We start from the raw sequence: 16,312 nt of genomic DNA, 5'->3' as shown, positions 1-16,312 counted from the left end.
AACGTTTCTTCTCTTTGTTTCGTTTGTGGAAAAATATTGCTTGATGAAAATCAGGACAGGTGTTTGTTGTTGTAGTACTAATATTTTGGCCACAAGAGGCTGAAAGAAACATGTGCTACACAGGAATAAGAACAGTCATGTGTTCAGTGAATGCAACAGAGGCAAGACACCAGACCAATCAGAGAGTTGCATGGAAATAAACGTGTGCTTGTGTCATTCAAGCTCGGCTCTGTGTGTGTGTGGAAATAGCGCATTTAGTGTGATAGAGGGAGAGAGGGAGAGAGAGGAGAGAGAGGAGGGAGAGAGGGAGAGAGGGGGACCGGTGCCAGCAGCAGGGACCGTGTTGTTAGCATCTGGTTAGCTAGCTGCACTAACGGACATAAGGAGCTGTTTGTTCCACAACAAGCTGGAGGAGAGTCCTCTCCTGACAGACTGAGAGACTCAGGTGAGCTAAAGGACTCTCTGAGTGTTTGGATAACTATAGTCTAAGTTATCTCAGTGGGTCTCAAACGGTTAGGTCACAAATTATTCAAAAGATTATTTCCGCGGCACACCTTCATATGATCACTATAGTTATACAAAAAATAAGAGAATAAAGGAAAATCAGTTATGAAATCTACTATATGACAGTAAAACAAGAATAGAGTTTGAAAGGGGAGTGATTTGTAAAATATCCATAAAGAAAAAGAAAATCTGTTTACAGTTCTGTTTCATATGGGTGTTCCCGCCTGGAACACCACCACTAGTGTGCCCTTGAGTAAGGCACTTAGCCCTTAGTTACTCCAGGGAGAATGTCCCTGTAATTGGTAATTGTAAATCGCTTTGAATAAAAGCGTCAGCTAAAATGAAATGTAATGTAATGTGTTGAGAGAGGTATCCATAGATCTTGTAAATGACGTAACGCAGTTGCCTTAATTAAAAATAATAACACAATTAAAGTCATAGTTCAATTAGATAAATAAATACTTTATTTCATGTTATTTTATAATCGTTAAATATAGCATGACTTAATACAGTTTGTTTTACATGTTAAACCGATATGCGTATGTATTTGTTGTGCCTAGGAACTATTGTTTGTTCATGTGCTGGTACTGCGTGTTTTGTTGTTACACTATACAACTCAACGTGGGTTGACGTCTTTGTTTGAAGCTCTGCTGAAGTCTGTGACAACGTTTAATGTGACAAGAAGTCTGTGACAAAGTTATACAGAAAAGGAACTAGATTAATCTCCTTTCACGACAAGTGGCCAACGAGGTATTTGTTTTATGTTTTCATTTTCTTATTTTCATTCATATGTGTAGCACAATATGCTAATATGTTTGGCTATGTATACGTGTCATTCGGTGTTATAATTCTCACGGCGTAACGGAAGAGGGGAGGCTACAGGATGAAAACTCCAAGAAATAAACGCCCGTTTTAAAGAACCGACCTGTGTCTGTGTCGTGAAAAGAGCTACAGATCTCTTAATGTTGCTCTCAAAGTGCACCAGATTGATGCTTTTAACTTCAATATTTAAAAAAAAATCTTCCCGGGGGAGGATCCCCCCGGACCGCCCTAGAGGAGGAGAGGTCCGCCCCCCACTCATAAAAAAATAGCACTTTACCCCTGCCTATATGCCGTGAGCTGATTATCGAGCCTTCCTTGTAACAGTCGCGGGTGTACTGTGTGTGTGCGTGTGAGGAGTGTTGCAATAGAACATTCCACTGTAGCCACTGTGGGCTAAGCCCCGAATGTTTTCAGGTCCAGGCGACGCCCCTGGTGTGTAAGCTAGTTATGTGACGTTACTGTCATGCATAATTTTGGCATAAAGACAGGAGAGAAAAAAAAACCAGAGCCACTGAAAAAAAGTCTCATTTTCTTCTCAGGGCTTCCGTAGAGCGCAGTCTATACTGGTCAGTTGTGCATGATCCAAGCAAACCAGTCCACATTTTAATATGAGCGGACTGACAGCCATAAACGTGTGGTGGAGCCCCAGGGCCTCAGTGGTTCATAGTGTTAGCAGCAGCGAGGAGCGTGGAGAACAGAGAGTCTGGTCGCTGCTTCAGCACATCTGGATGGTCTAACTCTGCCACCTGTCGAACAGAACACTTACTGTAAGTCTAGGTTTATTTTCACATTAACCTACCTTTGTGTTTTTGTGTCTGTCTGTTACCTCTCCGTTGTCCATGACTAGAATTCGATCTGAGTACATGACAGTGTTGATACGATGGGCAATGGTGAGCATGGTGCAGTTTTCGAAGGCTTCTTTGATGGTGTTCTGGATCAAGGCGTCGGTCTCTGCATCGATGGATGCTGTGGCCTCATCTAAAAGAATGATCTGTTGGGCACCAGCATGGACAGTTAGTATAGCCCTTATTTCTATAAACTGATATCTGCTAATGAAGGCAACAGGACAACATTTTGATCTGGGAAGTGTTGAGGTTATCGTTGTAGACCTACTGAGAGCAAAAGCGTCATAACTGTTTGGTCTATATGGTCTCGAAACCCAATGACTATAGCCCCTGAGGACAATTTTGCTTGTTATCAGCACTGCTAATTGGCTCATCATGAAGCAATGCCATTGTAGAAGTCGTCCTTTAAGTCAATCTCCATTCCGGCCTTCAAGATGACGATCGGACGGTGAACAATGAAGTATTGGAATGGATAAACATTTGCTATACCTCAACCATTGACATAATGGCCGTAGCCCCCTGATGCTAATTCATCATTAAAACGATAGCCAATGGTTTCTGAGATAGATATAGATATGTGATGAGTGACTAGAAACAGGTGGAGTGAGGATGCCATAGGGTAGAAGTCCGGCAGAGGCTCAGTCAGTAGGGGCTTGGCATGTGAGAGGACGTGCGTGACTTTGGTCTCAGGAGGAAAGAAGTGAATTGTTTGTTTTGTGGATCTATTTGTTTCGTCAAACTTATAGTTGTGTTTTTTTTTGTTCTGAGTCCCCCCCAAACAGCCTTGCTGGCTGGGGGTTTCCCCCAACCTGTGTGTTTTTTCGATCGGATGGATAAACTGGCAAAGAAAACGGGAATGGATTTATCAACTGCGTCACGGATCACGGACATTGACACACTACAGCAGAGTGCGGAGAAGGACGGGACAACTGTGAATGAAAAAGGAAAGGACAATGACAACGAAAATGCGAATGGACAAAATGAAAAAACAGGAGTAGGAAAACAAAAGGAGGTGAGAGAGGAGTTTGAGTTGATTGTGGAGGAGGAGAAATATAAAAAGGAGCTGACAGTGGTGGTGGTGGCGGTGGAGAGTGGGAAAGCAGTGGTAACTGTTATGGATCTGCTAAAAGGAGTTAAGAAAGAATGTGGGATTGTGATGGGATGTCGGGTTAAAGGAGATGGCTATATGAAGTGACAATGGCTGAAGAAAAAGGAAAAAATAAACTGTTGGATGGAATAAGAATCAATGGGGCTTTGGTGCGGGGCAGAGACTGCATGGCAAAAGAACTCACGGTGTCATTCCTAAATATACCTTTGTATATATTGGACACTACAATTAAAGGCAGATTGGCAATGTGGGGGGTTTTGCCTGTCTCGGCAATAAAGAGAAGAATGTGGCCCGGCACTGATGTGGTTGATGGGACGAGGTTTCTGAGAGTGGAATTCAATAAGGAAGTGCGGTCACTTCCGTACTCCACAAGGTTCGAGACTCTAGAGGGGCCGGAATACTTCAGGGTGATTCACGACAAGCAGGTACCGGTCTGCAGGATGTGCATAAGGCCAGGGCATTTATACAAAGAATGCCCTGAGTTTAGATGCCATAAATGTGCCAAGCAGGAACACTATGCCCGGGACTGTGTGACTCGGGAGGAGGGGGCAAGCGGAGCCAGGGGGAGAGAAAGTGCCCAGGCGGAAAACACAGTGGAGAATGGAATGGATGAAGAGGAGGGTGGAAGTCAGGAAGAGAGTGAAGAAGAGGATATACGTGATAAGGCTGGGAGCAGGATAAACGAGGAAGCTGTGGCTGCTGTCGCGGCGGTGTTTGTGGCGACTGCTGCAAAGAGAGAAGCTGACGCGGCTGCCATGGATGGTGGAGGAGACGGAGGGAGGAAGAAGGGGAAAGCAGACGAAGGAAAGATGTGTAGTAGCAGAGCCAATACTGCTGCTGTTCCGGCTGCTGCGGATGATGGACAGACTGCGAGGAGTGGTGAAGGTTTGGCTGAGACTGAAGTAGAGGCTGTGGTGGATGTTATTCTGGGGGCAGAAATTGATACCGAGGCTGAAGCGGACGTTGAAGTTGAACCTGATCCTGAGGCTGGAGGAGGAGCTGTCGGTGGGAGGAGAAGAGGAGAAGGAGAAGGAGGCGGAGGACAGACGGCTGAGGGAATGGAGGTCAGCTCGGTTGTGTCGGACATGGAGGAGGGAGGGGACGGCGAGGAGAACGAGTATGAGGACGAGGAGGTGGAGATGATAGGACCTATAGAGGAGAAGATCTTTGGCGAGGCGAATGCTGGGTTAAAGAGCAGAGGAATGAGGAGAGAATCCAGCAGGCTGAATGCAAAGAGGAAAGCCGATAAGGAGAAAGCGGTGGAGAGAAGACGGGTGAAAGCGACAGGAGGAGTTGCAAAGTGTCCGGACAAAAAATAAATAGAATGAAAACAATAATAACCTTAATAACACTTGTAATGGTGACAATTTCCTCTTTCAAGGGAAATGGGCTGAGGTCCAAGGACAGGAGAGAGCAGGCCTTAATGATATGTGACTCAGACATTATTTGCTTGCAAGAGACACATCGGGATGAAAGGTGTGTGGAGGATGTAAGGAAAGAATGGATGGGAGAAATGTATGTAAATAATGGGAGTGTGGGTGCTAGAGGGGTGGCAATATTAATTAAAACAGGGGTGGTAACGAATATAAGGAAAGTTAAGGATGATGGTGTTGGGAGAATGGTTGGGATAATGTTTGAATGTATGGGGGAAACATTTAATTTAGTAAACGTTTATGCACCGAATAAGACAAGGAGGAGGAGGGAGTTTTTGAAGGGTTGAAGGATAAATGTGGGGGGAAATGTATGATTGTTGGTGATTTAATGTGTGGTGTTCGAAGCTAGATGTGTATGTGAATATGGGTTTTAATAGTGATTCATCACGTGGTGCACTCAAAACAATAATGGGGTGTTGGATGTGTGGAGGGAAAGGAATAGTAGGGAGCGGGTGAAAAACATTAGCCATTTTGATGCAACTGTTGAGAGAGAGTGTGATGTGTGTAAGGATCAGGTTGAAACGTGTTTGCATGAGTTTGTTGAGTGTAAAGAGCTTGTTGTTTTTTTTTGGAAGGATGAAAGAGTTAATTGGTAGATGTTGGAATGAATGGTATGTGAGATAAATGGAATGGAAGGAGCTGTGGCTGTTTGGTGTGATTGAGAAGAAGGATGAATGCAATGTGAATCTTTTAAATTATGTTCTGAGCCATGCAAGGCGTGCGGTCCAAATAAGGAGGAACATTGCCCATTTCGAGGGTAAAATGTCAGAGGTGTGGCATATAATGAAGAGGACAGTAAAAAGGGACATTAACCTTGTGCTAATACATGTGGAAAAGGACACCTTTTGCGAGGATTTTGTGGATGGCAGCAGGCTAGTTGAGCTGGATGAGGAGGGAGCATTGTGCTTCAACTTTGAACGGAAAACTTAAGGCACACTACCTTTAAGCTAGTGGTATGAAATATTGAATGTGTGTATTATGAGCAATGCTTTATGTAGTTGTGATGAGATGTTAAATGTCTATTTTTGATAATAAAAGATAAAAAAAAAAAAAGTAGGGGCTTGGACTGTGAGCCGTAGGGTTGCCGGTTCAAGTCCCCGACCAGACCTAAAATATGGAGTGTGGACTGCTACTTGGAGAGGTCCCAGTTCACCTCCTGCCCTGCCCCGTGGTGCCCTTGAGCAAGGCACCGGACAACCCCCTCTCCCCCCCACTCCCATTGCTCCCCGGGCGCTGGGCAATAGCTGTCCACTGCTCCTAGTACTAAGGATGGGTTAAATGCAGAGGCCAAATGTCACTGTGTGTGCTGTGTGCTCTATCTATTAAAAGAAAGGGTTTGGGGATACATTTTAGGCAACTATTTAAAAAAGTTTTACAAAAGGGGAATGTTTCCTGGTTAAGAGGGGGGGGGGGGGAATGGTCTTACATTAAGATCAGTTTTATCAGAAACTGGCAGTAAAGGCTATGTTTTAAGCATAGCTTTTCCTCTACCAATAAGATGAGTGGTAGAAGAAGTAGAGGTTGCAAACAAATGCACTAGCTTTTGCAACGTAGCGCATGTAAGACAGGAAAATGCAGAGAGGTTGTTAGGTCTTTCAGATAGGGTGTCTCTCCATTTGTGGTGCTTAACCTTTATAACGGTATCATTCCAAATACCCAAAGGTAAAACCAACAGCTAAGCTAACGATAGCTTTTGGTCTGGTGTTCTTATAAGAGCATCTTTAGCAAGCTTTTTTTTAAATGGGAAAGTTTATATTTTTCTTTGATGTCAGCTTGTATGGCTCCAATTTTCATGTTTGATTGGTCTTGCAACACACAGATATGCGGCAGGAGAAATACAGCTGCTTTTAATAAGAAGTATATTTGAAAGATGTGTAAATACAAATAAATCAGAAGAGGGATGTACAAACCTTGGAGTTGCGGAGTAGTGCTCTAGCCATACAAATCAGTTGTCTTTCTCCTACAGAGAAGTTCTCTCCGTTGTCTATTACTGTTGCCTGTAGTTTCCCCTCCAGTCTGGATATCTAAGGAAACAAAAAAATACTCATAGCACTTCTTCTACTACAGCTTTTATCACTTTTTAAGAGTGACATAAACTGAGACTGACAGAATTGTGAATGTACTTGGCTTCATATCGTGCGGAGAACATACCGGCTCCTTCATGTAGGTCTTCTCCAGCGCTGCCCAGATCTCCTCTTCATTGTAGTTATTGAAAGGGTCGATGTTGTACCTGTAGGCAAACACAGGCGGTATCACAGATGGTGAGCCGGTAAATAAGCCCCTACACTGGGAGAAGTGTGGGCTGGTGTTAATGTGAACCTCAAACTAAGCTGGGCTTACCTGACAGTGCCAATAAACAGCACAGGGTCCTGGGGGATGATGGACAACTTGCTGCGCAGATCATGCAGGCCGATGGAGGAAATGTCCACGCCGTCTATCAGGATGGTTCCTTCTGCTGGCTCCACCAGCCGGAACAGAGCCACGCCTAAAGAGGACTTCCCTACAGACACAGAGCATAGTTCCTAGGAATAGTAACCTTAACACTTTACAGAGATATGGTTTTAAATTCAGCAAACTACAGTCATGGCAACCAAATCACTTTTAAAGGCCAGTGTGTTGTGTAGTAAGATGAATTTAGGCAGAAGAATACAACTATATTTTCATTATAATGTGTATAAACACCTGAAACTAAGAATGGTTCAGTTTGCATTAGCTTAGAATGAGCTTTATATCGACATAGGGAGGATCCTATCCAAGGAGTCTGCCAATTTGCACGTTTATGTTTCTAGAGAAGCCAAGAGCGGACAAACAAAACTCTGTCTCTACAGGCCCTTTCATGTTTTTGCGTCACCTGAAGGCAACCTCGCCTCTAGATGTCACTAAATGCTACTCACTGGACCTGGGCTATCAACATTGCATTATATAAGATACGTTATGATATAGACAAAAGGTTTTTTATTTGATGATGTTGCAAGTGTTTATATGTACATTTTTAGTACTTCACAATATTTTTGGAATTAACCATTAACACCAAACTATAAAACGAATAAAACAAAATCATCAGCTAACTAATGCTGTCAGTATCTTACCAGAGCCTGTCCTTCCCACAATGCCCAGCTTCTCTCCGCCTCGAATGGTGAAATCGAGCCCGTTCAGGACGATGGGTGTATTCTCTCTGTACTTCATCTTATAGTTCTGGAAGGTGATGGTTCCATTCTCTGGCCAGTCCTGTGCAACCTGGGCCTCCTTTATGTGTCTCGGTGCTTCAGACTTGCAACTCTGTAAACAATGAAGAAAAAAAAGAAGGGTGTCAGCAGATAAATAAGTTCTTAGCACAAATAGCTTTAGCAAGTTTCTTTTTTTTTAAATGGGTGATTTGGTGGTCTTAGCCAGGCGACCTGTGTATAAGAGTACATTTTCCTCACCTTGATGTATTCCTGCAAGCGCTCCACTGAGTTGAATCTGGCCTCCACCTCTGTCGACTGTCTTACTACGTACTGAAGCACGCCGGTCAGCTGGAAAACACACACATGTTGCAGTTTGTAATGTATTTCTAATAAAGAAATTACTGAAATGCTCATTAACTTGCTTGTTCGAATGTACCTGTATAGTGTAGGTCAAGGCCAAGCCTTTTAAAGATGGAGAGATGTCTTCATTACTGCTGAGTACCACAAACAGAGACACCAACAAGGTAATGGTGCAAGACATGAAGTCCAGCCAGAAGGAGAGCCAACGTGTTCCACAGTTGAACAGTAAGTAGTAGTTGGAGTTGATGTCATTCAGTGTCTTGAACCTGGAACATGATAAAGGACATGGGAGTGTTTGTGAACACATTTCCTTACCAGTGCTTACAATGCAAACTAAACCTGCTGCTTTTGCATGAAAGCAGAGCACATTTAATAGACTTTCTATTGGAATACATAAAGTAGTCTGGTCTCTTACAGCTGTATGTGGTTTTCTCTTATGTTGTAAGCATGGATGGTGCTGAGGCCCTGCAGGGTGGAGGTGGTGAGAGAGATGCAGGGAGAGCGACTGATGTTCTCCATCCTCTTCATCTGACGGACGCTCCTCTGGAACATACTGCAGAGTAATCACAGAGGATATTCAGCATACCTTAAATAGCATTCTCGAAGATTTTCATTTAGATTAATAGTCTTTCATCTAAATAAATGTGAACCTTCTATCATCGAATGGGTAAACACAATGGTTTGATGACCCATTGACAGTGGCGACTGGTCATTAGGGGCACAGCCCCACCTAGTGTCAGCAGAAAGTATTAAAATAATGATTACAACAAAATGCAAAAAATAAATTAAAATATATATAAAATATATTTTAAGATCATGTTTAATCATCTGATTTGTCTGTACATTGCTGTTTTAGTCTGTGTTCTTCTAATTAGTGTCTACAGTGTGTGCCTATTGAGCTATTTAGAGCCATGTGGGACAAAACCCGATCATGCCCCTCCCTCTCACTGTCTAAGTGAACGGTGACTGTAAAAACTACACTGCGCATGCTCAGAGTATTTTCCTATTTAATGTGTGTGGCAAAAAATAATGACCATAGGGGCATAGTGCTGCCATCCCCACCATACGTCATCTCACATCATTCAGAGCTGATTGGCTGTAAGTACGTGTGCCGCGAAAAGTGTGGTGTGTGAAGAGCAGGTGAAGAGCAGGAGAGAGACGCGTCCTAAAACCAGGAAGTAAGCTGCGCATGGGTTCCCTCCACAAAAAAGCAATGAGATTTCTCCATAGGATTTTAGAAAATAGCTCAAAATAAGATCTGTGGGAAACGTACCTGTTAGATAAATGCACGTTTTGTTCAGCCGGATAATATCCACATGTCTACCCTACTTTTATAATTTTCGAATCATAAATCCATCATTTAGATTTATGATAGACTTTTGAAACTACAAGAAGATAAGGAGGACTTTTACAAAAAAGTAATAGGGATTTTTGTCCAGAAGGATAGGCAAATGGACTTCATCTTCAAGTCAAAGACCACAATTTTATTGAAAATGGGATCTTACTAAGAGAGAACAATTCAATATTTAAATGATCAAATACATTTTTTTGTATCCTTTTGTTGAACTGTCTGTTTAAAATTAATCGAAGCATCAGACTAAAGAGGCTTTTGAAAATAATATTATATTTTGATTTAGGTCAAAATATAATATTTGTAAACCTGAAGAGTCAGTGCCTCACCAGCCATGAACCTCACTGCAGAAGCTTATATATAGACATCTAAATTTTTTGTGCCCCACCACTTTTGTACATATAGAAACGCCACTGCCCATTGATATATTTCCACTATTACTAACTGGTTGTCATTTCAAGAAAGAAAAAAAGCTTTAGGTTCCTGCAACAGAACATCCTGCTGCTGTAGCATCACATTTGACTGATGAAATACAAGATGACGGTATATCAGTCACAGGAAATGCAATGTGTTGAGTAAATGTTAACGCTGACTGATATTTTTCATCAAAACACGCTTATCGCCATAGGTGCCCAGACATTTTTTTGATTTGAAACATTTTCAATAAAAATAAAAATCTTGCAAATGACACAAATTCACAAAATTCACTAAATGTGGGATCAGCAAATGTTCCGATCCTATTCTCCAACAGTCTTCGTAGAACATTTGTTTTATCATGTTGGACTTATTATGCTCTTTATCAAGTTCATATATGGATTTTGTGCTTCTACTGTTGTTAGAAGGCTTTAATGTTCAAAATGCTCTTTATTTTTCTCATACTGCCTGTGCTGCAGCCCATATTTTCACCCTCTGTCTGTGTGGGAGAGAAACTCCCTCTGGAGGGAACTTTGGGATTTTAGCCTTTGCAGACCATTTACATGCACAAAAACCTGTATAGCACACTGCAAGAAAGGGAAACATCCACAAAGCATAATAAGGCCCCTTCAACTGGTGTCAACTCACAAGAGAATAAGGGTGAACAAGGTTGCCATGACAAGCACAGCTCCCAGCATGAGGGGGAAGACGGCTGAGATGGTGATGATGGTGAAGGTGACCATTAGACTGAACTGAAGGAAAGGGTCCATGTTTAAGGGAAGCGCACAGTCCACCTCCTCTTGATCCTTGGAGAAGCGGTTGAGAATGCGGCCCGCTGGCGTTGTGTCAAAGAAGCTCATGGGACTGGAGAAAATCTGAGGAAGGAAACAAAACAAAAGAACACTTTATAATTGGCAGAGCTTCTACCAGGTGTTACCGAAGTCATCCTTTTCATACACCAAACACATTGTTTGTGGTTAAAGTAGCAGTAGTTTGATATTTCTTTCAGCAGTACCTTCTTGAACATGCTGTTGTGGAGTTTGGAGGCAGCCGTCAATGTGACCCAAGTCCAGAAGAAGCATTTGATCATGGCAAGCAAAATCATGACGGCCACCATAATGCCATAAATAGTTTGATAGTATTGCAAATCTGGGTTTTTGGAGATGTCACCCTGGCTTGAAGATGTCCTATTGGATGACTGGGGAAAAATCAGAGAAAATTCATGATGCTAGAAAAAAACAGGGCCAGATGGTTCATTTAACAACACAATAGCATTTTTTAAAAGAGTTTAAAATACAAATAAACACAAAAACTGTCTATATGTCAATATTCTTCTGGTTTGAAGTATTTTTTGTTGTGGCACTGAGTTGACAATACTAGTCATTATGTCTTTCCCCTCAGGATGTGGGGTAGTTTCTCTCTTTTGTAAGACTTTCAAAATCCTCGCAGTGATCATACATGTGTGTATATGAAGAGTGTGTGTGCGCCTATGGGGGGGGGGGGGGCCCAATGCGCAAAAAGGAATGTGTAAATGGTCCGTTTGTTGGTTAGAAGACAAAGGGACATATTTATGAGCAGAATCCATATCTGTTTGTCTTGCCATGTGAGATCAACATATGTATATGATACTAAGGCTGCGTTCAGAAGATGGTTAGTGTGCCTACGTATGTAATACGTATTGCATTGAAACTAAAACAACAACTTGCAAAGCATTTTTGGCCTTGCACACTACAGTTAGTTTGTTCTTAACGGCTTGGTTGAACTATTGAGTGGTCTAGCTTTGGTGAGAGAGCCAATGCTTTCTCTAACAATGTAACTGAACATCAGGAGTGTTAGATAAGGAAGTCTTTTAGGCAGGCTATAAGTCTATTGATTGTTTTAGGCTGATTTTGTCCTTTTGCGTCTCTATGTATATATTTTTCTTTGTGGTTATTATGGGTCTCCTCCTTGGTATGTGGTATTTTTGTGAAATGTTTTGATGAAGACCAGGAAGGTCCCTGTTGTTGTGTCCAGTTGATCTCCTGCTGCGGTTGTTCTCAAATGTTAAACTATTACCAATTTTCAGTTTGGCCTCAAACCGGAAAATTATGGTATATAGAATTTAAGGTTAGACTTTGCCACTTCACGTTTGTTTCCGGCGTAATTCTGTCTCTCCAGCACACTTATCACAATGAAAATAGAGCCTGTTTTTTGTTTTCAGCCTGGTCTGTCTGTTTCAACCCTCCTGTAGAGTACAGCTCCCTCATTTTGTACAATGTCAATGTCTTTCTCAGGTCCCTATCAGTGACTGTGGTTAGGTAGTATGACAATTTATATTCAGACGGTCAGAAAAAGTGTCTGTGTGTTGGTCTCACCCCGTCTCCCTGCCCCAGCCAGAAACTGAGCCACCAGTTGCTGAAGGCTGTGCTTCCGATCAACAGGACAATGTTCAGGAGGGTGAGGAAGCAGATGAAGTAGCCTACAGAAACACAGTCACATCAAACATCATCATCAGTCCAAATGTCCCAGTTGTGTGTGTGTGTGTGTGTGTGTATGTGTATGTGTGTGTGTATGTGTATGTGTATGTGTATGTGTATGTGTATGTGTATGTGTATGTGTGTGTGTGTGTGTGTGTGTGTGTGTGTGTGTGTGTGTGTGTGTGTGTGTGTGTGTGTGATCAGACCTCCAGCTGCCTTGCAGTATTCATGGTAGACTCTCCAGTGGACAACACCTTCCATGGCCACCTCCTTAACGACCAGCTGATCACCCACAGCAGCTTGAGAATTTGATTTCATAGAATTGTAGCATGATCAACTTCGGACAAACACGGACAATCTCTTCAGCTTGTTTGAACCAAAGACTGCATTTTAGCCATGTAGCAAAGAGAAGAGGGAACCGGAAGTGGTAAAATACGAACTCATTTCCAGGTTTTATGGACTCATTCCTGAACCCCTCTTTCAAAATTGAACCATAAGACAACCTACCAGAGACTCGATATGTTACATTTTATGATTTAATGAGTGATGTAGACTTACATTTTAAAACAGCTGGCATTCCATCATCCTCTTCGTCCGGCACAAATGCTGAAAAGAAGCACGTGGGGGGGGGGATATATAATTAAATTACAGGATGGATTTGTTGTCCTCTCTATACAGAAGACTTTAATAAATACATACACATGCAAGAAAGTTAATGTACAAATTCATGTGTCGCCTAGAAGACTCGGACAATCATGTTATCTCGATTTTAATTAACCCTGTGAAGAGTTCTACCCGGTTCTCTTCCATGATTTGGAGACATTGGCCTAACAGCCTCTACAGACAGTGAGCATTTGTGGCTAGCTGTGATTGGACTGATTTCATGTTTTTATCTGTTTGTTTTTTATCTGTTTTGTGTTTAGATTTTTATCTTATTTATTGATGTGTGTTTTGTCTTTTTGTATGTGATATGGACCTTGAGTCTGGAATAAAGATTGAAAAAAATAAAAGAAATGCAGTTGCACAAATAATTCAATATTAACAGCATATAGGTTTTTCTTTTCCTGCCTAGGTCCATTATTTTCCTTGATTGACTGTCACTTTTCTTTTACACTTTGCTCTACAGATTATTGTGCCAAATGCATAGTGATGGGTAAAGTAATTATTTTAAAAGTACTGGATTATTATTAGTATTCTACGGTGGCCGGCAGGTCCCAAAACATTTCCATTAGGAGAAACCCGCTGCAAATTCAGAAACATCTTCACTAACTTCACAACATATGTGCAGCATTTAGAAAACATTCAGCAATTTAATGAAACATGTGCATAGTTTGCTAAAAGCGCTGCATATACGAAACACTGCAAATAAAATACTCATTAGTGTGCCTGAAAAAACACACTAGAGACAATAAAAAAATCATGCACATAGTTGGGCAATATTAAAGTGGACCTATCATGCTATATTTGAAACATATGTTGTAGGGCCATACCTATACAAAACATGTATGTGAAGTTTTCTTTTCAAAATACCAAACAGATCATGCATTTTAGCCATACCTCATTTCGCTCTATTTGCTCTTTTTCAGCCCTGTTTTTGCAAGGGCTGATTCTGCTTTTGTGGCAGACTTTTGTGGCGCCACTTACAGGCCTGGCATATGTACTACAGCATCTCCAGCGCTTTCCAGCGGTCTCTCATTCCCCTGATAGGTGGAGAGTTGCCCATATAGGCGGAGCACCCCTTTTCTGACGTCAGAAAAATTCAAATAATAATCAGCTCCGTTGCAGTCCCGTTTTTAGAGATTTGGGTATGGAGGAAAAGAGAGGGGGTTGTGTTTTCTGACACTTTGAGTTCCCTGACACACCGGGGACACATATTCAAGTATAAGAGACGTACAAAAGTGCATTTTGCATGATAGGTCCCCTTTAAGTTGGCCAACTGTCATGTCACTGGAAAGGTACCTAAAGTGTATGTTTTATTGGCATATTTTTAACAATGTGATCAAATTTTTCCTTTTGATATTATTACTGATCTGCTAGCTAGCTAACGTAGCTAACCTAGTCATTTCAAATATACTGACAAAACACATACAATTATGAAACAAATCTGCCAACTTTATAATCGGCAAGCACTCCTTTTTAGTGTCCTACTTTCCATTTTGTTTTGAGTGTGCATATGTTTACGCACATTTCTGTTTTTATATTTGCATCATTTCTGAAGTTACAGCACGTTTCTCCTTATGGAAGTATGTTGGACCGTTGTAGCACATTTGCACTTGCCGGCCACCGTAGAATCCATTAGAGAACAAACAACACAAAAGTAAAGCAACATTTTGAACCTATCCTGCAATATCCCAATGACTATGTTCTGAGTGGTTCTATTTTTAGGCATTGAGTTACTATGTACCATACATCCGTTGTGTCTTTTACTAAACTCTGTAATGAACTCCAGCCTTATTTCCATCCATTGTAAGTTCTATAGTGATAAATGAAGGCATCACGAGTTAGCACAATGTATTTTATATCACTATGTTCAATGTGTTCCTGGTGTCCATACCTGGGTTCACCAAGCCGCTGTCTGCTCTGGCTCTTAGCTCAACGTCCTTCAGCGTGGTATCATATTTGTTTGTCACTTCCTCCTCCTCATTCTCAGACTGTAAATGATAAGCAAGAACAAAGTGTTAGTGCTGAGTCACTGAGTCACAAGTCACTTCCCACCTTGAATAGATGTTAACTTGTCCCTTTTAAAAGACATGTTCCTGCAACCTATACACTTCTGAGATCTCTCATTATTTGGTTTACAGCTCAAGTGTTGCAGTTTATTGTTTTGGAGTTAATTAAACTATAACTGGGGGAAAGGTTTCACAGTGGTAAAACATGATGGAAAAACACGTAATATTTCTGCAGCTTTTTACCTCAGACTCTCCCATCTGGTAGTTGGTGATGAGGTGAGCGTAGCGTCTGTTTTCTTTCATCAGAGCCTGGTGGTTCCCAACCTCCAGCACCTCGCCATCCTCCAGAACCAAAATGTTGTCACAGAACTCCAGATACTGACAGACACGAGCAAACCGTGTCAAGGAAAGCATCCCAGCACTGTGGCCAGAGGTCAACCAAACACCACCTGGGCTACAATAACATTTATGGTAACTGGCAGACACTCTTATCTAAAGCTGTTTACAATACTGCTAAGAATTCATGATGAAGGAAATAGTAATGGCAGAACTATGACAACACTCACTTTGGGAGTGTTGATCAGTATGGTTTAGAACCCTTAAATTAGTTTCACATTTCACAATAATCGTTACAAGTTCCTTATTATTTGGGAAACTGGTAGAAAATGAGTTTTTGTCTGTTTTTGTTATACTAATGTCAGCCAGAAGAGTCTGGCATTTACCACTAGGTTCTAAATAAGGATAAATAATAATAACAAAAGTTTCTTCCAGGTTAATTTGAACTTCTTCATGCAGCCTAAAAACATATTATGTGTCAGCAGAGTAATATAACATTAATGGGATTTCTTTATTTTGCTAGACTTTAACGTGTGTTGAGAATTCATCAATAAATTAAACCTGGAACAAAACAATAAATTGCCTAGTATTTTTAGATAGGGGGGTAGATATGTACTGCCGAAATTCACATTTCAAGATATATAAAAACTAGGGCCGGGACTCGATTAAAAAAATTAATCTAATTAATTAGAGGCTTTGTAATTAATTAATCGAAATTAATCGCATTTTTAATCACATATAAATATTTGACCTGAGAACAGTGAGAAGCAATTTTTTTCACATGGATTTTAGTATACCATTAGGCGCATTCACACCGCAGTACTTTTCCCACAAAGGTTCATGAGAA

General features: G+C 41.4%; 1 protein-coding gene across 2 annotated transcripts in view; it reads right to left on the bottom strand.

Annotated features, from left to right (window-relative positions):
* Window positions 1-718: 718 nt before the first annotated feature.
* The window catches only part of abcc12 (ATP-binding cassette, sub-family C (CFTR/MRP), member 12), a 57,748-nt gene continuing 42,154 nt past the window's right edge, over window positions 719-16,312 (bottom strand). Inside the window, exons 18-33 of one of the 2 annotated variants that reach the window (XM_034233757.1) lie at window positions 15,373-15,507; window positions 15,015-15,111; window positions 13,019-13,066; window positions 12,667-12,759; window positions 12,359-12,462; window positions 11,020-11,202; window positions 10,653-10,879; window positions 8,655-8,792; window positions 8,316-8,505; window positions 8,138-8,227; window positions 7,802-7,991; window positions 7,053-7,212; window positions 6,864-6,942; window positions 6,623-6,736; window positions 2,153-2,317; window positions 719-2,072 (exon numbers count right to left, since the gene is read on the bottom strand). In XM_034233757.1, coding sequence (XP_034089648.1) covers window positions 1,980-2,072; window positions 2,153-2,317; window positions 6,623-6,736; window positions 6,864-6,942; window positions 7,053-7,212; window positions 7,802-7,991; window positions 8,138-8,227; window positions 8,316-8,505; window positions 8,655-8,792; window positions 10,653-10,879; window positions 11,020-11,202; window positions 12,359-12,462; window positions 12,667-12,759; window positions 13,019-13,066; window positions 15,015-15,111; window positions 15,373-15,507 — 2,106 coding nt within the window. In that variant the 3' untranslated portion in view covers window positions 719-1,979. The remainder of the gene's footprint in view (window positions 2,073-2,152; window positions 2,318-6,622; window positions 6,737-6,863; window positions 6,943-7,052; window positions 7,213-7,801; window positions 7,992-8,137; window positions 8,228-8,315; window positions 8,506-8,654; window positions 8,793-10,652; window positions 10,880-11,019; window positions 11,203-12,358; window positions 12,463-12,666; window positions 12,760-13,018; window positions 13,067-15,014; window positions 15,112-15,372; window positions 15,508-16,312) is intronic. The other variant, XM_034233758.1, reaches the window with a different exon arrangement.

Source organism: Gymnodraco acuticeps, unplaced genomic scaffold (genome assembly GCF_902827175.1).
Source record: "Gymnodraco acuticeps unplaced genomic scaffold, fGymAcu1.1, whole genome shotgun sequence".
NCBI classification, from domain to species: domain Eukaryota; kingdom Metazoa; phylum Chordata; class Actinopteri; order Perciformes; family Bathydraconidae; genus Gymnodraco; species Gymnodraco acuticeps.
The sequence above is the reverse complement of the archived record's forward strand: the minus strand, read 5'-3'. Positions and strand labels throughout refer to the sequence as shown.